General features: G+C 50.7%; 1 protein-coding gene across 2 annotated transcripts; it reads left to right on the top strand.

The window, feature by feature from the left end:
* Positions 1 to 5,613: 5,613 nt before the first annotated feature.
* LRRC23 (leucine rich repeat containing 23) lies at positions 5,614 to 21,717 on the top strand. Of its 2 annotated transcripts, none has more exons than XM_077345762.1 (8): positions 5,614 to 5,739; positions 6,525 to 6,653; positions 7,483 to 7,595; positions 8,887 to 9,140; positions 11,236 to 11,366; positions 15,729 to 15,865; positions 16,966 to 17,236; positions 21,543 to 21,716. In XM_077345762.1, exons 2-8 carry the CDS (start codon positions 6,540 to 6,542, stop codon positions 21,573 to 21,575), a joined length of 1,053 nt encoding a protein of 350 aa, XP_077201877.1. In that variant the 5' UTR covers positions 5,614 to 5,739; positions 6,525 to 6,539; the 3' UTR covers positions 21,576 to 21,716. The 2 variants fall into 2 exon arrangements, with proteins under 2 accessions (XP_077201877.1, XP_077201878.1); XM_077345763.1 differs by lacking the exon at positions 5,614 to 5,739 and adding an exon at positions 5,748 to 6,407 and having other exon boundaries at positions 21,543 to 21,717.
* Positions 21,718 to 21,886: the final 169 nt, after the last annotated feature.

Genomic DNA, 21,886 nt, shown 5'->3' with positions numbered 1-21,886 from the left:
AAGTTTTACTCAAGGTGTACCCTTTCGTGCGTGCTGGACAGCTTGCGCAGGTAAGCGTACGCCCTGAATAAACCTTGGTTGGTCTTAAAGGTGCTGGATTCAAATTTTGTTTGGGTGGTAAAATATATCATGGTTACACCTTCAGCCCACGAATATCTTTGGGCAGGGGTGGCCAAACTGGCTCTCCAGAGGTCCGTGGATTACAATTCCCATGAACCCCTGCCAGTTGACAGGCTTGTGGGAATTGTAGTTCACAGACACTTGGGTATAGCAGGGCTAGACCTGGTTAGTACATGGATAGGGAGACCTCCCAAGTGTCATGCCTCACAGGGTTGCCGTAAATCGGGTGTGATTTGACAACACTTTAAAATCACCACAGCGCAACTGCGACTCCCCTTCCCCTTTTCTCGGGGCCTCATGGTAATTGTAGCCTGTGGATATCTGGAGATACAGTTTGGACACTCCTGGGAAGACTCAAAGTAGTTTGCTTCAGTCTCTTCTATTATATTTTCACAATTACTAGATTATATAAATTCTGCAGTGTGCAGATTATCCACCAGGGGGCATCAGAGAAGAAGTGTATTTAGCATAGCTAGATTGAACTTCCTGGAATTTCCCAGTGACTCTCCTCTAATGTTTGGTTGATTGGCTCAATTTGAGCCTTTCTGCTTCTTTGACCACACTTCCTCCCTGCTTGCCTCCTGGACAGGATGTTAGTCAGAGACAGTTAAACTGTAGGACTATCCTCTCTCCATACAAAAGTTCTTTCTCTGCAGAACAAAACAATTTTATTCTCTCATGCAGCCTGGTTCTCTGCTCCTCTCCTGCATATCTAAACTCTGCCAACAATAACCCTGCAAAATAGAACAAGATTTGAGTCCTATGGCATCTTTGAGACCAACAGTTTTGTTCAAGGTATAAGTATTCGTGCGCATACACACTTCCTCAGATACTGAGGTATCCGAAGAGGTGCGTATGCCCATTGAAGCTTCTGCCTTGAATAAAACTTTGCTAGCCTTAAAGGTGCTCCCAAATTCAAACTTCAGACCAACACAGCAACTCACCTGCACCTTACCTGCAGAGCAGCATGAGGTTCCTTGGCAGAGTGGAGATTCCAACCGGGGCCTCCCAGATACTATCCTGACAGTGGCAGCCCCGTGTCTTGAAGCCTGTGCCCACAGCTGTTGCTTTTTTGCCCATATGGTCACTGGTGAGCAGTAGAAAAGCTCTGCAGCTCCAAGCACCTGCTTTGCTCACGGAAGGGCTCCAGTTCAATCCCCAATTCAATAGACCAAACTGGGGGTTACCTAAGGCCCCAGCCTGGATGGCCTCACCTCCTCAGATCTCGAAAGCTAAGCAAGGTCAGCACTGGTTAGCCTTTTAATGAGAGACCATCAAGGAGTCCAGGGAAGCAGGTGGTGGCGAAACCGTCCTGAATGCCTCAAAATCCATAAATTCAAGAGTGGTTAAAGGATTTGTGAGGCTCAGAGCACCAGGGCCCTAGAAGGGTACGGTGGAACTGGGAGCAGGCAGGAGGGACTGCAGTGGCGTGGAATTCTATGGAGTCCCCCTTGCAAAGCTGTCATTTTCTCCAGGGGGACTCCGGGCTGGGAAATATCTCTGGGAACCTTAGAGATGAGGCTAGCCTGGAGTATCCAGGCCAGGCTAAGAAGTACATACAAACCTGTTAAAATACATACAAAACAAACATTCAAACCTCTGTTGAAATCAAAATACTGACATCAGTTCTTTCAGTGCTTCCGTACACATATCCCACAACCCTCTCTATAGAACAGCATCACAACCTCCTTTCCACCCCCCCTTGATCCTATGAAAAAAATGGATTTATGAATAGCTGGAGCGACCCCGGCTGGAAATCCTCCAATCCTGCCTTCGGGATGGTGGGGGGAAAAACAGGATCCCGGTAGCTAATCTCGGAGCGCCCCCTGGTGCCCAACACCAGAAAGAAAGGCTGCTGCAGGCGACAGAACATTTGTAAACATCGGAAGCGGAAAGCTCTACATTGAACGGAGTTTGTGCTAGGCTGAGAAACCGTACGGTGCGGCCTGAGTGGCAGCTGTGTGGCCTTGGACTTCAACCTGGCTAGGGCCATGGACGTGGTCACTAGGAGCTTCCAGCAGAAGCAGAGCAGAGTTGACGAAGGCCCTGAATGTTTGTTCATCCGGTTTTTGAAATCCTGATCGGTTTCTCAAAACAGAACGTCGGTCTTTCCCATGCAGAAGAGAAAATCCTTAGAGGAGAATGGACAAGTCTTCCTTCCATTAGTTTGTGTGCTTTGGCCAACAAGGGTGGTTTTTTCCTGTTTGGGCGGTTACTGCAGCTGAGTGAAAAGGGTCAAGACAACACGAGGGGTTTATCCCTTCGCCTCACGAGAAAAGAACTGCTTTGAAATGGCAGAAGAAAGAAGAGCTGGTTTTAAACCCTGCTTTTCACTACCTGAAGGAGTCTCCAATCGCCTTCTCTTCCTCTCCCCACAACAAACACCCTGTGGGGGAGAGGTGGGGCTGAGAGAGCTCTGGAAGAACTGGTCCCAGAACAGCTCTTAACTGGACAGTGACTAACCCAAGGTCACCCAGCTGGCTGCATGTGGAGGAGTGGGGAATCAAACCAAGTTCTCCAGATTGGAGTCGGCCGCTCTTAACTACAACACCATACTGGCTGTTGATGAAAAATAGGCCTGAAAGTGTAGTAGGTCTGGCAGAGGAGTCTGGTGATATCAACGGTTTTTATCTCATGAGTTCCCTACCACCGTGGCCTCCAGAGTGCATCTTTTGCATTGTTTCCCATCATGATTGCAGACATCTGCTGTTCCTGAGGCTGGGGAGGATTTCTCCCCTGGGAGCAAACCCTACTTCTGAGTAAACCTGCCAAGGCTCAGGCGGCTGTCGACTCCAAGAGGAGGCCCGACTGAGTGGGTCGCAGGTCCCTGCAGCACAGAGAAAAGCTGTGACATGGAAGGAAAACGGCAGGAGGGCAGAATTTCGAGCCAAAGCAGAAAAATGCAAACCATAAATTAAGAATGAAGAAACTCCATGTTTGGATGGGGGGGGAGGGTGGTTTTTGTTCGCATAAACCCGCAAAGCATGCGTGCTCTAATCTCTTCCATCTCCAAATTCTGCGACTAAAATTAGCATCAATGACCTAGAAAAATGTCTTAGAGGCCCTGGAAAAAAACAAGACAGACAGATAGATATGTAAGCCAGCCAGCAGGCTTTGTGGCTGTAGAGACATGCCCTTTGTGAAAGATTCTGATCTCTCTGGTTGGAAAACAAAACTGGAGCAAGTTAGTTTCTCATTCATCTTTGGTGGTATCTGAAGTTTGAATTCCCTCGCCATTAGCTCCCTTTCCCCCTGATTTTGCAGACCTCACGTAATTCAGTGTGTTTCCCTTTGGATCACCTCCTGTTGTTTTAACTGGAGCCAAGGAAAAGTCCTATCCCAATTCGCCCTAAACTGGTTATCCCAGTTCCCTCTAAATTCACACCTGTGTTCCAGCCAGGCTTCCGGAATACTGCAATACTTTTGAAGTTTGTCTGCAGCTTCTCAATGAAAAGACCTGATTGTGTCTTCGGCATCTTTCAGAGACAGCTGCTGATTGAGGGTAAAAATAAGAGAGAAGAAGAAGAGCTGGTTTTCTGTCTCCCAATTTTTTAATTACCTGAAAGAGTCTCAAAATGGCTTTCCACAAAAGCTCTGGAGAGGGCTCATGGCCTTTCCCGTCTTGCCTTAAAGGATTTGCCCACAAGCTAGGGAATGAGCTACTTCCATGGCTTCCTCTTCCCCTTCCCAAGCATGAGTGGGTTTCTTTCATGGTTTCTTTGCCGTACCCCCTGCTTAAACCACCTCCTGTCTCTCTTCCCCTCATTCCTCCTTGAGCCTGCCTGTTAACACAGTTGTTGTCACTTCCAGTGACGTCACTTCTGAGGGGTGTGACCATCTGACATCACTTCCGGGGCCCCTGAAGCCTGAAAAATTATTCCAGGGGCTCCTCCGTGGTCAGAAGGTTGAAAAAGGCTGGGTTAAAGTGTTGGACTAGGATCTGGAAAACCTCACTTGCACCATGGAAGTTTGTGGGTGACCTTGGGCAAGTTGCACACTCTCGGCCTAGCCTATCTCACAGGGCTGTTGTGAGGATAAAATGGAGGGACGTTAGCCGCTTTGGGTCCCCATTCGGGTGAAAGACGGGATATAAATGAAGAAAGTAAATCAATATTTCCATTATATATTTCACATTTGATGGGCAAGCTACCATCTAAAAGGAGGGATAAGTCCATTATGTATTTCTTTACAGTTTATTGTCTGCCTTCACACTGACACTCAAGGCCGATGACATGCAGTCAACACAATGTTACATCTAATAAGCAATGTAATAGGATTAGATCCAGAATTGAAAACTGATCGATCGCATCACCAAGTTCTGGCACTGAAGGTGAGCTTTAGGAGCATGGATCAGGAACCTCTGCAAAGGGTTGGTCCTCTTAACCACAACCAGGCCCAGAGCTTTCTCCGTCCTGGCTCCCACCTGGTAGAACAAGCTCCCATAGGAGATCAGGGCCCTGACAGAACTTGAACAGTTCTGCAGGGCCTGCAAAAAGGAGCTCCTCCACCAGGCATTTGGTTGTGGTCAACCTGAATTCAATCACTTCCCATTGGCCCCCATGCCTCCGATGGTAACTACTGCTGATCCGTCCAACCCGCAGGGCCATCGGTATGCCTTAGTTGACTTAATGTTCTCCCCATTGTTATTCAGTTCTACTATGTTATTTATTGTTACTACCGTGTTATTGTTGTATAAATACTGAGTTATCTGTATTGTTCCTGTTTTATGGAAACCACCCTGAGCCTTCGGGGAGGGCGATATATAAATATAATAAATAAATAAAGTGAGGAAGTCACAGGGCAGAAGAGTCAACTAGGGATACCAGTGCCACTTGGGGATGCCCTGGTTTTACAGCTCATCTCGAGGTGACAGATCAATTCCTCTGGAGAAAAAAGCTGCTTTGGTGGGGGGAACTCCATGGCATTAGATTCCACTGAGGTCTCTCCCTGCCCCAACTCTCACCCACTCCCGGCTCCACCCTCAAAGCCTCCAGGGATTTCCCAACCCAGAGCTGGAACCCTAAAGCCAAAGAAGAAACTACTCGAAAACAAAAATCTAGAAAGGGATTGCGCTAAATATGGAAAGGGGACACGTTTTCCCAGAGCAGATCTGGCCAGGTGCAAACTGAGCTCTGTCCCTTTAATAAGCCCTTTAATAACAAGAGGGACTCTGGGAAGCTGCAGGCCTTCTTTGGCTGCTTGGGATAAGCTGCCCTTGTCCCCAATCCCCCTTTAAAGGGACAGGAGCCCCGCTGTCCTCCTTTGCCACTGACCATTTCCCCACGCCGGCATTTGCAGCAGCCAGCCTCTATTTCCCTCCTGTTGCTTTAAATAAGCAGAATGATGACTCACGCTCTCCCAGCGGCTTGCGGCCCCGCCCCGTAGAATAGGCTCCTCGATGCAAAACGCACCCCCCCCCCATCAGCCAATCCGCGCTCCAGCCTCTCCCCGGCGATTCGCCCCACCCGTCAATTATTCCGTGGTCGCCAAGGCGGCAAGTCTCCGAGCAACAGTCTCCGCCTCCTCAACTGCCTCCAGCCACCATAGCAACGGAAACAACAAACCGTCTCTTGCTCTCCTTTGCCTTCGCCCAAACTTCTGCAGCAGCTCAGAGCCCGGGTGGGGATTGGATAGCTCCCCGCCCCTTCCCTCCTCAAAAGAGAAGAGCACAGGGGATTAATAGGAAAGATTTTGGTAGAGGGGAATCAGAAGGGAATTAGGATCACTGGAGACAAAAGAAGCCAACCCGGTTGCTGGACCTCTAAATGGGAATCTCAGATAGACTGTGCCTGCTAATCCCCCCTCTTTCCCTCTTTTCCGCAAATCTACGGAACGTCTAACAGCCTTGATTTCCTCCTTTATTTGGTGTCCACCCAGAAGAGGATTCTTGGTCCCATCCATTTCGAAACCCTGTCTGAACTTTTCAGGATTCTCTCTCGGGCCTCAGAGTGGTTAAAGAGTGGCGGCCTCTAATTTGGGGAACCGGGTTTGAATCTGTGCTCCTTGGGCTAGTCAGTTCTCAGAGCAGTTCTTTCAGAGCTCTCTCAGCCCCTCCTGCCTTACAGGGTGTCTGTGGTTGGGAGAGGGGTTTGCAAGTTGCTTGGGGACTCCAGGTGGTGAAAAGCGAGGTATAAAAAACCAGTGCTTCTTTTATGATCATATAATCCAGAGAGGGTGCAGCCTAGTTCAAAGCAGGGCGTTCACTGAAAATGAACCCATCCTGTGGATGAATAAAACATGGTCTAATTGAGCCACAGGGTGTTAGTTGGTCCCCTGCCCAGGAAAGGGTAAGAAATGGCTGTTTGGGAGGGATGAGGAATATTTGTAGGCGAGTGTCCACTCCATATTCATTGTCTCTGGCCTGCCAGTTTCCAACACCCCTTTTGATTTCTTTGTCCCCAAAGTCCCAGCCGACGGAAATGTCTGATGAGGAACCTGAAGATGACTACGATGATGAAGAACAGAAGGAAGAAGTGGAAGAGAAAGGGGGAGAAGAGGAGGAAGAGAAGGAAGGTGCCGAGGAAGAAGAAGAGGTGAAATGCAAATAAAATCTAGGACATTATGCCATTAATGTATGTGACAGAAACTCAAGCACGTACTTAAACCTTCTGTAATGAAATGAACGGGACTTTAATGGGTTTAAGTCTGAGAATATCTGAAAAATTCCAGGCATTTTAAAAAATTGCTTTGTTTATTATGTTGTACATTTGTATTTCATTGGTAATTGTCAATTCTGACTTTCAGGGGAAAGGAATACGTGGGGGGGATCTTATCACCCCCCAATGATGTGCAGAAGGCCCTTTGATAGAGGGGCCAGATCCACTCAGTGATATTACAGGCCTCAACCTTGGGATTTTATTTGTTGTTTGGGGGGGGGGGTTAAGCCAAGAGATGGTTTGCCACAGCCTGCCTTGGCATTAGAGACCTTGGACTACCTGGGCAACCTCCCGTCCACATACTAACCAGGGCTGACCCTGCTTAGCTGATGAGATCTGATGGGATCAGGCTAGCCTGGGCAATCCAGGTCAAGGTATTGAGAAATCCCAATTTACAAAGCACCTGGCATCTGCCAGTGGTAGATTAGTTCTCCCACCTTTCCAGCCAGACCATCATCCGCCCTCCTCCTCCTCCTCCTCGGCCTTTTTTGTTAGCAGGGCTCATCCAGCTGCTTCGCGCAGCAAAGGGACCAGTGGGAGGAGAAAGGGAGAGGGGAGGAGGGAGAGAAATACGTGGGAGATGCTGCCGCTGCCTCATCTCCTGAGTCAGTGGTAAATCGGAAAGGACAGGGCAGATCAGGACAGCAGCCGGATGAGCTCTGCAGTATTTTGCTTTTCTTCTCCCCCGCTCTGCTTCCTTTCCCAGCGTCCCGTCTCCAACCCTCTTAACGAAGAACACTTCAAGGAAGGCCTCTCGCTTTTGAGTAAAACCGGCAATGGATTGGCTCATGCTTTTGTGAAATTTGAGGCCAAAGAAAAGTGAGTGTGCAAGCGAGTGATATGCTAACAGGGTGGCCAACCTCCAGGAACTTCCACATCTAAAATCTGCCCTTCTCAGGCAATGCCCCCAAATTCCAGGCATTTCCCAGAATTGAGTTGCCAGCCTCCGGTTGGGGCTGGAAGATCTCCCAGAATTCCCATGGATTCCAGACTTCAGAAATGGGTTCCTCTGGAGAATATGGTGGCTTTGGAGGGTCAACTTGCCAGCATCGCTTCCCCACATCCCAAATCTGCCTTTCTTAGTGTAGTGTCATGTTTAAGAGTGGTAGCCTCTAATCTGGAGAACCAGGTTTGATTCCCTGCTCCTCCTCCACATGTAGCCCGCTGGGTGACCTTGGTCCAGTCCAGGTTGATCCAGTCCTAGTTCTCACAGAGCAGTTCTTCCAGAGCTCTCTCGGCCCTACCTACCTCACAGGGTGTCTGTTGCTAGGAGAGGAAGGGTAAGGTGTTTGTAAGCCGCTTTGGGACTTCTTTGCATAGTGAAAAGCGGGGTATAAAAAAAACCCAGGTCTTCTTCAGGCAATGCCCCCAAATTCCAGGAATTCCCAAACTGGAATTGACTTGCCAGCCTCCAGGTAGGGACTGGAGATCTCCCAGAATCACACATAGAATCATAGAGTTGGAGAGGGACCTCCTGGGTCATCTAGTCTAGTGGTCCCCAACCTTTTTTTGGCTGGGGACCAGCAGGGCAACTGCCCCGCCCGCGCTGCGCGCATGCACAGCCGGGCCGTGCATGCGCACATGCGCACTGCGTGGCCGAAATCGCACATGCGTGGCACACATGCGCGATGCGGCCCTGATTCCCTCTCCCCCCCCCCCGCAGTAAGAAGCTTCCCGGGCCGCAAGCTTGCGGCCTGGGAAGTTTATTACTGCGGGGGGGGGGCAGGGAGAGGGAACCGTGGCCCAGCGCCCTGGCCTTTGTGGCCCGACACCGGGCCGTGGACCGCAGGTTGGGGACCACTGATCTAGTCCAACCTCTTGTACTATGCAGGACACCCACAACCCTTTCACTCATCCACATGATGGAGATCAGTTCCCCAGGAGAATATGCCTGCTTTGGAGGGTGGACTCCAGGGCATGATTTGGCTACCCCAAACATTGCCCTTCCCAGGCACACCCCCCTCCAAATCTCTAGGATTTGCCCAGCCAAAACTAGGTGACCCTTAGATCCTGTCCCTTCACCAACTTCCCAAGGTTGGGCGGAAGTGTCAGAAGGCAGGAGCGGAAGTTTCGGTGAATAATATCCCTCCCTGCCTTTCTCCTGCGGCAGGGAGTTGACGGACATCGCTCTCATCCAGGGCTTCATCCACTTGCGCTACGTAGACCTGTCTGACAACCTCCTCCGAGACCTGTCGCCCTTGTCGTGCCTCACACACCTGCTGTGGCTGAAGGTCGACAACAACCGGCTGACCAGCGCCGCCATGGATGAGCTGCCCTACCTGCAGATTGCCAGCTTTGCCAACAACCGCATCAAAGACACCATTGGCATTTCTCACCCCCGCCTGGCCAGCCTCAACCTGAAAGGTGAGCGGGAGAACACCCTGCACTAAACCGAGAGCAAAAGGTATTTAGATCTTCGTTCATTTTCCCACAACTTCTTTCCTTTCCTGTTAGCTATCTGTCTTGATAAAGAGAGCCAGGTTGGTGTTGTGGCGAAGAGCGGCCGCTTCTGACCTGGAGCCAGGTTTGATTCCCTGCTCCTCCTCCACTTGTGACCGGCTGGGTGACCTTGGGTCAGCCCCAGGCCTCATAGAGCTGTTCTCACAATTCTGGCAGGACTCTCTCAGCCTCACCGACCTCAGAGGGTGTCTGTTTTGGGGTGAGGAAGAGAAGCTGATTGTAAGTCGCTTTGGGACTCCTTCAGGTTGTGAAAAGGTATAAAACCCAACTCTTCTACGTTTCTAGGCCACCTTTATTTAATTTTAGTATATTCCGGTCATAGTTGCAGACACAAATCCCCAATATCCTGACCTGGATAGCCCAGGCTCCTCAGGACTCGGAAGCTAGGCAAGATCCCCTCCAGTTAGCATTTGGATGGACGACCGGCAAAGAGGACCAGGGTCGCTAAGCGGAGGCAGGTAGGGACAAACGCCATACCTTGGAAAACCTATGGGGTTGCTGCAAGTTGGTTGCAACCTGATACCAAGAGAGAGACAGAGACAGAGACAGAGAGACTCAAAGCAGCATACCAAAAACAGAATACGGTATAATTGATGTCCAGCTGCAACCACTTATGGTGACTTTCAAAGCAAGCGATTAAGCAGAGGTCACTTACCATTGCCTTCCTCTGGACAGACTTCCATCTAAGCATCGACCCCAAGAAGAGTTGGGTTTTTATGCTCAGCTTTTCACTACCTAAAGGAGGCTCAAAGTGGCTTACAATCACTTTCCTCTCCCCACAATAGACACCCTGTGAAGGAGGGATGGTTGAGAGAGCTCTAAGAGAACGGTGATGCCCCAAGGTCACCCAGCAGGCCTCATGTTTCTCAGAGAGGCTTAGAATTGTCCACTCTTCCTCTCCCCTCAACAGAAACCCTGTGAAGTAGGTGAGGCTGAGAGAGCCCTGAGAGAACTGTGACAGGCCCAAGGTAACCCATCTGGCGCTCTAACTGAAGTGGACAATCCTGACAGCAGAGTTGGCAAAGGACAAAAATAATGCTTGGAGATGCCTTTGAGTAGTAAAAAGCAGGGTACAAAAACAAGCTCTTCTATTCAGATATTTATCCTTTTTTTGACCATTATCAAAGCAACTGAGATACAATCCTCCTTTAAAAAAAGACAGAAATAACAGCATGATTAAAAACAGCACAGAAATAAAATAAAACCATCGGAAAACCAAAGGGGGAGACTGCAACCACAAATTCACGACTCAGGTGAATGCCAATACAGAAAGAGGAGCACCAAACACATGTACCTTGTGTCAGTCACAGTACTTTCCCTCAGCCCCATCTATCTCACAAGATGTCTGTTGTGGGGAGAGGAAGGGAAGGGAAGGCAACTTGTCACTCTTTTCCAAGATGATTCTGAACCATTAACAAGAACCCTTTGGGTGCAATCTGTCAATCAGTTCTTCATTCACCTAACACTAATAGGATCCATACCGCATTTTACCAACTTGTCAACAAGAATATCATGTGGAACCTTATCAAAAGCTTTGCTGAAATCGAGTTAAACTATATCCAGAGCAATCCCCTGATCCAGCAAGGTAGAAACTTTCTAAAAAAAAGATATAAGGTTAGTCTGACATGACTTGTTCTTGAGAAACCCATGCTGACTCCTAATAATCACAGCCATCTGCTCTAGCTGCTCAATGACTGACTGTTGGATGATTTGTTCTAAAATTTTAACAGCTATAGACATCAAGCTGTAGATCCTTCTTTTTCCCCTTCTTGAAGATGGGGACTACATTTGCCCGCCTCCAGTCTTCTGGCACATCACCAGTTTGGCAAGAATTGTCGAAAATAATGGACAGAGGTTCAGAAAAACATCTGCAAGTTCTTGGATACTATTTAGTACCCTTGGATACTAATACCCTTCTTCTCTTCTTCCTCTTTCCCACTGGTAAAAGGCTCTGGAGAGAATCAGTCTCACAGTGTTTTTCTATTTCTCTGGCATCCAGGGAACGATATTGAGGAAATATCAGGACTGGATCCCCTCAAGCTTTCAAACCTGCACACGCTCGAGTTGCGGAGCAACAGCCTCAAGACAACAGCGGGACTCTTCTTGCCTAAGCTGAAAAATTTGTATCTGGTAAGAGGCGCTGCTGGTTGTTCGGCTTCAGAGAGCGGTACACAGTCTCTGTCCACTGAATCCCCTCACCCAGTGTTGGTGCTTAGCTTCCCAAATCCCTATAGGTTTCAAAACTGATGGCCATCTTTGTCACTGATAATGCCTAGATGAAAAGCCTAGCTCAGGAGCCCCCAAGCTTTTTGAGCCAGCAGGTACCTTTGGACTTCTGACACAGCAGTCACAAAATGGCTGCCACAGGAGGTGGAGCCAGGTACAAAATGGTTGCCCCAGCTTACCTTCAGAGCAGCTCCTAGTGCTGTGGTGGCAGCTGCTGCCAAAGCAAGATAAAAAAAAATACTGCACAGCCAATCAAATGTTCTGGGCCAATCAGAAGCCTAGCTTGGCAAAAGCCCCACCAGATCCCACCCACTTTCTAGAAACACTTTGCTGGCAGTAGAAAAGGTATCGTGGAAGCCACAGTATCACAGGACACCATACTGGGATCTCTGGCCTACCTACAGTAGCCTAGTCAGTTTGTTCGTTCAACCTAACCTTTATTGGCGTATCATAAGAAAAGGAAGACATTTAAGGATAAAATACATGTAAAAGGTAAAGGTATCCCCTGTGCAAGCACCGGGTCATGTCTGGCCCTTGGGGTGACACCATCTAGTGTTTTCATGGCAGACTCAATACGGGGTGGTTTGCCAGTGCCTTCCCCAGTCATTACCGTTTTACCCCCCAGCAAGCAAGCTGGGTACTCATTTTACCGACCTCGGAAGGATGGAAGGCTGAGTCAACCCTGAGCTGGCTGCTGGGATTGAACTCCCAGCCTCATGGGCAGAGCTTTCAGACTGCATGTCTGCTGCCTTACCACTCTGCACAAGAGGCTCTTGTGATACATGAGGTTCCATCAAAACCACAATCAAGCACCACATAAATACCTAAGCTACTAAAACACTTTTTAAAAATGGTGCAAATATATTTCAGTATGCATCCAGAGGATCTCAGTTACTGCATCGGTGCTCCTTATTCCTTTTATCCCTCTGTTATTTACAGAAGGTCCAGAAGTGATTCTCCGAGCATTAATGTGACATAGGATTGTACCCTTTTTTGAAATACAATAGCCAAGAACCCTGAAATCCACTCAGTGACTTCGGGAATCTTATCTGTACACCGCCCGTGGCGCCGCGGGCGCCACGGACTAAATAAAACAGTAAGGGGTTCTGGGGCGGGATGTGTCCGGGATGAGGAAGGGTCCGGATTGGACCCTTCCTCATGACAGACAACCGGAGGGACCAAACGGCAGGCGCGAAGCGCCTGCCGATTGGTCCCTCCGATTCCCAGCCCCAGCAACTGCGAGCCGCGCTCAGCGCGGCTCGCAGTTGCTCCCGGCCTGACGTGGTGAGAGGCGCGAAGCGTCTCTCACCGCGTCAGGCCGGCCCCAAGGAAGCCCCCGCCGCAAACACAACACAAGACTCCAGCCGCCGAGAAGCTGCAGAAAAAAAAGAAACACCCCCGGAGGAGCCTTTCGCCGCTAGCGCGACGAGAGGCAGCAGAAAAAAAAACCCCTGTAGGAGCTCCAAGCCGCCGCGCCGACGAGAGGCAGCAGAAAAAAAAACCCCTGTAGGAGCTCCAAGCCGCCGCGCCGACGAGAGGCAGCAGAAAAAAAAACCCTGTAGGAGCTCCAAGCCGCCGCGCCGACGAGAGCTAGCAGAAAAAAAAAACCCTGCAGGAGCCTTTCACAGCTCCAAGCAGCAGAAAAAAAACCCCGGAAGGAGCCTTTCACAGCTCCAAGCAGCAGAAAAAAAAACCCTGTAGGAGCCTTTCACAGATCCAAGCAGCAGAAAACAAAACCCTGAAGGAGCCTTTCCCAGCTCCAAGCAGCAGGAAAAAAAACCCCTGTAGGAGCTCCAAGCCGGCACGCCCACGAGAGCTAGCAGAAAAAAAAAACCCTGCAGGAGCCTTTCACAGATCCAAGCAGCAGAAAAAAAAAACCCTGTAGGAGCCTTTCGCAGATCCAAGCAGCAGAAAACAAAACCCTGAAGGAGCCTTTCCCAGCTCCAAGCAGCAGGAAAAAAACCCCTGTAGGAGCTCCAAGCCGGCACGCCCACGAGAGCTAGCAGGAAAAAAAAACCCTGCAGGAGCCTTTCACAGATCCAAGCAGCAGAAAAAAAACCCCGGAAGGAGCCTTTCACAGATCCAAGCAGCAGAAAACAAAACCCCGGAAGGAGCCTTTCCCAGCTCCAAGCAGCAGAAAACAAAAAAACCCTGTCGGAGCCTTTCACAGCTCCACGCAGCAGAAAAAAAAACACCTCCTGGTGTCCCCTGGGTCCTAGCGCCCATTGCATTCCTGGTTGCAATGGGCTTTCTTGCTAGTCAGCTAATAAAAATGGAATACATTGTTCAGGCAAGTGATTCAATTCCAGCAAAGCAGGGCTGAGCAAATAAGTGTGTTGCATAGAGCAGGGGTAGTCAACCTGTGGTCCTCCAGATGTCCATGGACTACAATTCCCATGAGCCCCTGCCAGCAAATGCTGGCAGGGGCTCATGGGAATTGTAGTCCATGGACATCTGGAGGACCACAGGTTGACTACCCCTGGCATAGAGCACAGAGGACAGTATAAAAACCCATGCGTGATTGATCCCAGTGGGCCAAGGTAACCGTCGCAAAGCCATTGCTCGAAAGGAACGTTACTGCGATGGAAAGATATTCATTCTGGCCATCATGAAAGCTCAAAGGCGGAAAGGATTTAACAAGTTTGAGAGGTACTGGACCGTGGATTCCTCGGTAAATGAGAGACCAAAGAAGCAAGGGGAGCAAATCTGTCTCGCTTCAGCATCGATGTTGTTTTCTGATATCCCAAATCCTTCTTTGGATTGTCTGGAATATATAAGTCTCCGTAGAATTAGACAATGAATCGACATTGACATCTAGAGTATTAATTTTAGGTAAAATAATTTGAGGCCATTTGAATCAGTAGGGGCAGGCTAGTAAACCAGCAACTATACCAGTCGTTTGAGACCGAAAGTGCAAACATAGTCCATATTTAATAGAGGTAATCCGTGCTCTGGATTCTAAAAGGTGGAGTCTAGTCAGTAGATGAACTTGGATCCAGGAGATCCGAGTTCATATTCTCTCTCCCTTCAGCCACACGTTCTCCAATCAACAACTTTGTCCTACCTTGCAGGGTTGTGGTGAGGACAAAATAAGAACAGCCCCTGTAAGTCCCTTCTGACCTTCTTCAAAGAAGATGAAGAAGAGTTGATTCTTATATGCTGCTTTTCTCTTCCTGAAGGAGTCTCATAGTGGCTTACAGTCGCCTTTCCTCTCCCCACAACAGACACCCTGTGGGGTGGGTGAGGCTGAGAGAGCGGATATCACTGCTCGGTCAGAACAGTTTTATCAATGCCGTGGTGAGTCCAAGGTCACCCAGCTAGCTGCATGTGGGGGAGTGCAGAATCGAACCTGGCATGCCAGATTAGATGTCTGCACTCCTAACCACTACACCAAACATTAAACGTGACATAAAAACTTTGGACGACATCAAAGCCCTGACCTTTGGCAGACCAGCCAGAGGTGGAACAGACAAGCTACAGGGGACTCAATACATTCCTATGCACTTGCCTTCCCTTTTTGTTAACTAGCCTCCACAGCTCTCTGTCATTCCTCTGACAAGCTGTGCTTCCTCCTAGGCGTAGAAATGACAATGCTGGAACCCACAGCTCTACCCGTAGCCCTGAAGCAGAATAAAAGAATGCCTCAGGATGAGAGGAATCTCTGAATATGCGGATCCCCCTTTGGAGCCCGGGGAACTGTAACTCCGAGTGCTGCAGATTCTGCCAATCCCCTCACTGAGGCAGGACGTGTGCATGCAGGGCCGACTCTGGATTTTGCGTAGTCGTGGACAGTGTGTCCAGGACTCCCCCTATCCACTCCTGTCCCTCCCCCTTTTCTCATTCACCACTCCTGCTTGTTCATCCATCCTCCACCCACTCATGAGCATTCTCGCCCCTGCAGTCCTAGCTGCTCACACTGCTGCGTACCCTTTCTCTGTTGATGCTGGGCAGCGGGTGCACCTAGGAAGGCCTCTGCCAGGGCCACTAGGAACACTGGTGCTTCATGTGCCATTCACATGCCATCCTTCAGCAGTGCTAGGCAGCATGGGCAGCGGAGAGCAGAGATGACCAACCAATCACAAGCTGGGAGGGGAAAGGGATGAATGCAGGGAGCAGAGGAGACCTGTGAGTAGGGCCCCGGCAGCTGTTCCCCACCACGCAAGATATGCTGATGCCGGCCTTGCATGCTTTCTGGATCTAGCCCCCACCTCCCACCCTTCTCCCCGATCTGATTCCACCCTCGCTCTCTTCCACTGCCCATTCCAGGCTCAGAACTCCATTAGCCGCCTCGAAGGCCTGGAGGACCTGATGCAACTGACAACGCTGCACCTCAGAGACAACTTGCTTGAAAACCTGGACGGCTTCTCGGGGAGCATGAAGGCCCTTCAGTATCTCAACTTACGGTGGGTTGGCCTTTGCTCAGAGTCTCTGTCCCAAGCCCCTTGGGGAGCAATGGGGAAGTCACCTCCCCCCCTTCCCACCCCATTGCCTGCTTTGCAAAGACCAGTCTCTGGTGACCATCTCCAGCTCTTGATCCTAATGCCACTTGCCGTCAGCCGTCATGGGGGTGAGGCGGGAATGCCTGCTAAATGGGAATCAGTGATCACATTGTATTTTCCTTTTTGGGAGGCCTGGAATAATTAAGAATGGCTTCCCTAAAAGCCAGGAATTGCAAAGGGGTTGCTGAATTAATCCATTGCAGCAAAATAAAATGAAAGTCCAGCTTCTATAGGAACTTTGACTTCTTAGCTTGACCTTCTGCTTTTTGCTGCCAAGTTTCAGCTGGCTCATGGCAACCCCATAGGGCAGGGGTGGCCAACCTGTGGCTCTACAGATGTCTGTGGACTACAATTCCCATGAGCCCCTGCCAGCACTGACAGGGGCTCATGGGAATTGTAGTTTATAGACATCTGGAGAGCCATAGTTTGGCCACCTCTGCCATAGGGCTTTCAAAACCTGAGACTTTCAGAGGTGAGTTGCCATTGCCTGCTTATGCACAGCAAGCTGGGGTTTTCTCAGGTAGAAACCAAGGCCCACCCTGCTTAGCTTTCAAGCTCTGGCGCCACTTCCTGGTACCGCGAAGCCTGAAAGATATTTCAGCGGTGCCTCCAGGGTCAAAAGGCTTAAAAAGGGCCATCCTACTGGGTCACTACAAGCCAACTGCAGCTTGATGGCACTTTCCCCCAGAAGAGACCATGAGCACAACTGGACCTCATGTTCGTTCCCCCACCTGTGCATTTGTTGGTTGCGAGCAGAAGGCTCCGGTGCTAACGGCCCATCTGAGAACAGAACAGGTGCCTGGTGGGAACTGCCCATTAGTGGGGGAATGCCCAGAGGTGTGACCTTCAGCCCTGTAAACATTTATTCTCTGATGATGACATGAGAGACAGACAAACTGTGTCTTGTCTTGATTCTCTGATCTGCATCCCCGTTGCATTCTGGACCTTTAGGTTTTAGCAGAGGAGGACCCGTTTTTATCGGAAGTTGTTTCCTGCCACTGCAGGGGGAACGCCATTGCCAATCTCCAAGAAGTGTCGAAGCTTCAGATGCTGCCCATGCTGAGGGCCCTGGTCTTACTGGACAACCCGTGTGCAGACGAGGGGGAGTACCGGCTCGACGTCCTGGTGCTGCTCCCACGCCTGGAGCGCCTCGACAAAGACTTCTTCGAGGAGGACGAGCGGCTCGATGCGGAAGACATCCGACAGCGGCGACGGGAAGAGGAGCTGGAGCTGGAGAGAGAAAGAGAGCGAGAGAAGGAGTTGGAGCTAGAAGTGGTGAGATACCTGGGGCTGACTCAAGAGGGCACGGGTGGTTTGGGGTCCGTAGCCAAAGGGCCCAACTAGCCAATATGCTGGACACAAGTCAGGTTGTGGCTTCCCCAACCCAGCATGGTGCAGTCATTAAAAGTGTCTAGACTAGGATCTGGGAGACCCAGGTTCGAATCCCTGCTCTGCAATGGAATCTTGCCGGGTGGCCTCAGGCCAGTCATTCGCTCTCCCCCAAACCTACCTCACAAGGTTGTTGTAAGGATAAAACGAATGAGAGGAGATTGATGGGAGCTGCTTTGGGTCCCATCAGGGAGAAAGATGGGGTATAAACAAATGAAAATTTTACAGCCATGTGTCTCGGAAGTAACTTTCCGTACCACCCCAGAGCAGTCCGATACCTAGGCAAATTGCCTCCCACCACGGCCATCTTGGTTTAGAGTAGGGGTGGCCAGACTGTGGCTCTCAAGATGTCCATGGACTACAATTCCCCTGCCGGGTCCTCATGGGAATTGTAGTCCATGGACATCTCGAGAGCCACCGTCTGGCCACGTTTTTTAGAGCCACCGTCTGGCCACGCCAGGTTAAGAGAAATGGGGCAGGAGGGGAAGAAATGGGGCCCGAAGGAAGCGTGCCTAGCCTCGACCAGGGCCAGGGCCTTTTCGGTCCTGGCCCCTACCTGGTGGAATGAGCTCCCGGGTGATCTGCAGGCCCTGCGGGATTTGTCAGCTTTCCACAGGGTCTGTAAAACGGAGCTCTTCCACCAGGTCTATGGTTGAGGTTGGGGTCAGCGAATCAGGGACATCGCTCCCCCCCCCCTAGGAGTTGGAGTGTACGCTACTCCCCTATCCTTTCCTCTTCACCTCTTTGATTATTGGGGGAGGGATGGGATATTTAGCCGTCATGTTAGTAGATTGATGTTTTAATGGGAATTTTAATGGGGTTAGTTGTTGTGACCTGCCTCGAGCCTGTTGGGAGAGGCGGGAAATAATAATAATAATAATAATAATAATAATAATAATAATAATAATAATAATAATAATAATAATAATAATAATAATAATAATAATAAAAGAACGGAGGCCTTCTCCCAAGCCAAACTGAGGCCTGGTGCTCTCTGGGGCATTAGTTTTTCCCACAGTTCCTATGACTGCTGTTGTCCAACATATCCTCTAAACTGGCCCAGAGAGGACAGGAAATGCGGAATCTGGTCACCTTGGCCTGCCCACGAAAGATTAAGCAACAAGCTGTAAAAGAAATGCAAGTGAGCTGGGGTGGGAGGGAAGGTGTGGATAGGTGAGAGGGGGGGAACACCAGCAGATTTAAAGTCAAGCAACAGCACAGAGGGCTCAGCTCCTGATCCTGACTAGGTGAGACAGCCATTCTGCAAGCTACTGAGCTGAATTTCCATAGCGGGGGTGGCCAAACTGTGGCTCTCCAGATCTCCCTGGACTACAGTTTCCATGAGCATCTGCTGGTAAGGGCTCATGGAAATTGTAGTCCATGGACGTCTGGAGGACCACAGGTTGACTACCCCTGTCCTAGAGAACCACAAAGCAGGGACAACTGAATCGCGGAAGAGGCCATAGTCTGGGCTGGGGGGGGGGGGGCAGATTACAAACCTTGGAATGATGAAAGCAAATACTAAACTGGAAGGTCCCCTCTTGCTCTTGTGGCGCGGGGTGAAAAAGGCAAAACCGCTGTTGGGGATTATTCAGATAGGGATTGAAAACAAAACGTCAAGTACCCTAATGCCGTTATATAAACACATGGCAAGCTGGCACATTTTAGAGGGAAAAGGGTAAAGTTTTTGTTGTCTTTTTCAAAAGACGATCTCCTGGTGGAAGACAAGGGGCAGTTAAAACCCATCACATTCTCCATATTTGAAACAGTGAGTTTGGGTGGGGTTTTTTGTTTTTTTTTTTAGAAAAGGCTGTCCCTAGAAAGGAAGCACATAAATAAAGAGATCAAGCAATCTCTATCTATACCATCATGAGCAAAGAGGGAAGGGGAAACAGAGGGATATATTCTTCCAGTTCTCCTAATTCCAGGCCTTGGGATAGGCTAGTGAAGAGTGATTCATATGTGGCCAGATTAAAAGGTGGCATTCACTGCCAGAGGGTATAGTGATGGCCACAGGAACAGCTGTAAAAAGGGTGTTAGATAGATTCAAGGAGGATAGGTCAACCAGTGGCCACTATTCATGGTGACTGAGGGGAACCTCCACATTCAGAGGCAGTCAATCTCTGAATTCTAGATCCAGGAGGCAACATCAGGGGAAGGCCTCAGCCTCTCTGCCCTGTTGTTGATCCTCCAGAGGAGCTGGCTGGCCAATGTGTGAGGCAGGATGCTGGGCTACATGGACCTCTGGTCTGATCCAGCAGGGCTCTTCTGATGTTCTTATCAGGGAAAGGCCTCAGCCTCTCTGCCCTATTGTTGGTCCTCCAGAGGAACTGGTGAGGTAGGATGCTGGACTAGATGTACCATTGGCCTGACCCAGCAGGGCCCTTCGGATGTTCTTCTGAGTCCCAGTAGGACCCAGGACAGACGAAGGAACTTCTTCATCCCACCCCCAACACAAAACCCTGCAGAATTAACTCTTGTCAAGCTACAGTGACAACTTAGAAGGCAGATTTTTTAACCTCTTGTTACATGGGCTTATTAACTAGTGTAAGTTATTTGTCATGAAAGTACCTCTGAATGCTAAATCATGGCGAATCAATCCTTACCTCCGTGCCCTTTTCCAGGCCACTGCCAGAACCAGAAACCAGGGTCGCCACCAGTGGGTTGGGAAATACCTGGAGATTTTGAAGGTGGAGCCTGGGGAGGGCGGAGTTCGTAGGAGGGAGAGACCTCAGCAGGATACACCCTCCAAAGCAGCCACTTTCTCCAGGGAAACAGATCTCAGCTGTCCAGAGATAAACTGTAACAGCAGATCTCCAGGCACCACCTGGAGGTGGACATCCCCAACCTGCTCCATCCAGCCTCCAGATTCAGAAAGGTCATGGAATGGAGGTACAAGAGGGAGATGGAAACGGAGCCAGCAATAGGCCCGTATTCCTCGGATTGTGCTGGCCTCTAGGGCTGTCATCGCCAACTTGACCATCACTCAGGGCCTAAATTGTTGGCCGTCATCCGGCGGGAAGCCGGCAAGTGGAGGAATCTCTCTGAAACACCAATGGCTTATCTGCTCTTGCTCGGAAAGGAAATACCGGGCAGGGTGCCAGCAAAGAGGGGGAACCACAGTGGAGAGACAAGGCGTTGACAGGCCTCCTGGAGGAGAGGCTGCATGCAGGCGCTAGCCAGTTACGCCAACAATGAGGGTGTGGGAGGGATGCCAGCCTGCAGCTGGAACCTGGGGATCTCCTGGAATCATCTCTGACAGAGACCAGTCCCCCTGGAGAAAAGGGCTGCTCTGGATGGGGGACTCGGTAGCATTGTGCTCCACTGAGAAGTCCTCCCCAAGCTCCATCCCCAAATCTCCAGGGGTTTCCTAGCCTGGAACTGGCATCTCCCGCCCACTATTCCCACCTTAGTTGATGGTGGGGGTGTCTTTAGTGGCCACCAATGGGCCAGATGCCACAGGGAAACTCTCCCACACAACCATAAAAGGTAAAGGTAAAGGTATCCCCTGTGCAAGCACCGGGTCATGCCTGACCCTTGGGGTGACGCCCTCTAGCGTTTTCATGGCAGACTCAGTACGGGGTGGTTTGCCAGTGCCTTCCCCAGTCATGACCGTTTACCCCCCAGCAAGCTGGGTACTCATTTTACCAACCTCGGAAGGATGGAAGGCTGAGTCAACCTTGAGCCGGCTGCTGGGATCGAACTCCCAGCCTCATGGGCAAAGCTTTCAGACAGCTGCCTTACCACTGCGCCACAAGAGGCTCTTATGGCTCTCAAGAGGCTCACAACCATACACCTAGGCAGAACGTGAGGAAAGGCTGCGTCAGCGCTTGGCTCTCGTGGCCCTTTCTTTGCATGTCCAGAAGGTGATTTTCCTCCAGGCCAGACTGGCCAGGGCTTCTGGCTTTCTGAAGGGGGGAAGGAATTATCTGGGCATGGAATTAGAGCCACTGTGGGTGGCTTTCCTGCATGGTGCAGGGGGTTGGACTAGACGACCTTGGAAGTCCCTTCCAATTCCCTGATCCTATGAGCCCCCTTGGTTCAGGTACCCTCAGCCACGCGCTCCAGAGAGGTATCAAACTAGTGTGTGTGGGGGGGAATCCAGCCACCCCCGGGTGCGCCCGACGGTCGCCGCGCACGCTGACTCATCCGGCCGGACCGTCCTCACGGCTCGCGTCTTCCTCTGTTTCAGGACCCGGAGGAGACCCCGGAGCCTGCGGAGTAACCACCTTCTCCCTCCCGCCGACCCCAGACGCTGGGGGGACGCCTTCGGAGCCAGCGGCTTGCCGCGTCCAGAGTGCGGACCCTTCTCTGCAAAGCTACAAGACCCCCGGGGTGGGGCTGCGGGTTGGGGGGGGGGCTGTGCTGCTCTGGGGCAGACGGGCGGGGCGGGGCTGTCCCCAGCCGGAGTTGGGATTTGATGCAGGCGGCTGGCTGAGGCGGGCGAGCCCCCCCCCCCTCGGCTTGGCCCCGCCGCCGCCGCCGCCGCCCCCTCCATCCCCTACGTGCCGTTCGCAAAGCGCCCTCCCGAGCCTG

This window comes from Paroedura picta, chromosome 7 (genome assembly GCF_049243985.1).
Source record: "Paroedura picta isolate Pp20150507F chromosome 7, Ppicta_v3.0, whole genome shotgun sequence".
NCBI classification, from domain to species: Eukaryota; Metazoa; Chordata; class Lepidosauria; order Squamata; family Gekkonidae; genus Paroedura; species Paroedura picta.
The sequence above is the reverse complement of the archived record's forward strand: the minus strand, read 5'-3'. Positions and strand labels throughout refer to the sequence as shown.

What these genes read in the sequence shown, in the direction of transcription:
- LRRC23 (XM_077345763.1), top strand. Translation starts at nt 6,540, where the DNA reads ATGTCTGATGAGGAACCTGAAGATGACTACGATGATGAAGAACAGAAG. An exon ending in GTGCCGAGGAAGAAGAAGAG is followed by an intron (nt 6,654 to 7,482) that starts GTGAAATGCAAA and finishes TTCCTTTCCCAG; the next exon opens with CGTCCCGTCTCCAACCCTCT. An exon ending in CTTCAGTATCTCAACTTACG is followed by an intron (nt 15,866 to 16,965) that starts GTGGGTTGGCCT and finishes CTGCCACTGCAG; the next exon opens with GGGGAACGCCATTGCCAATC.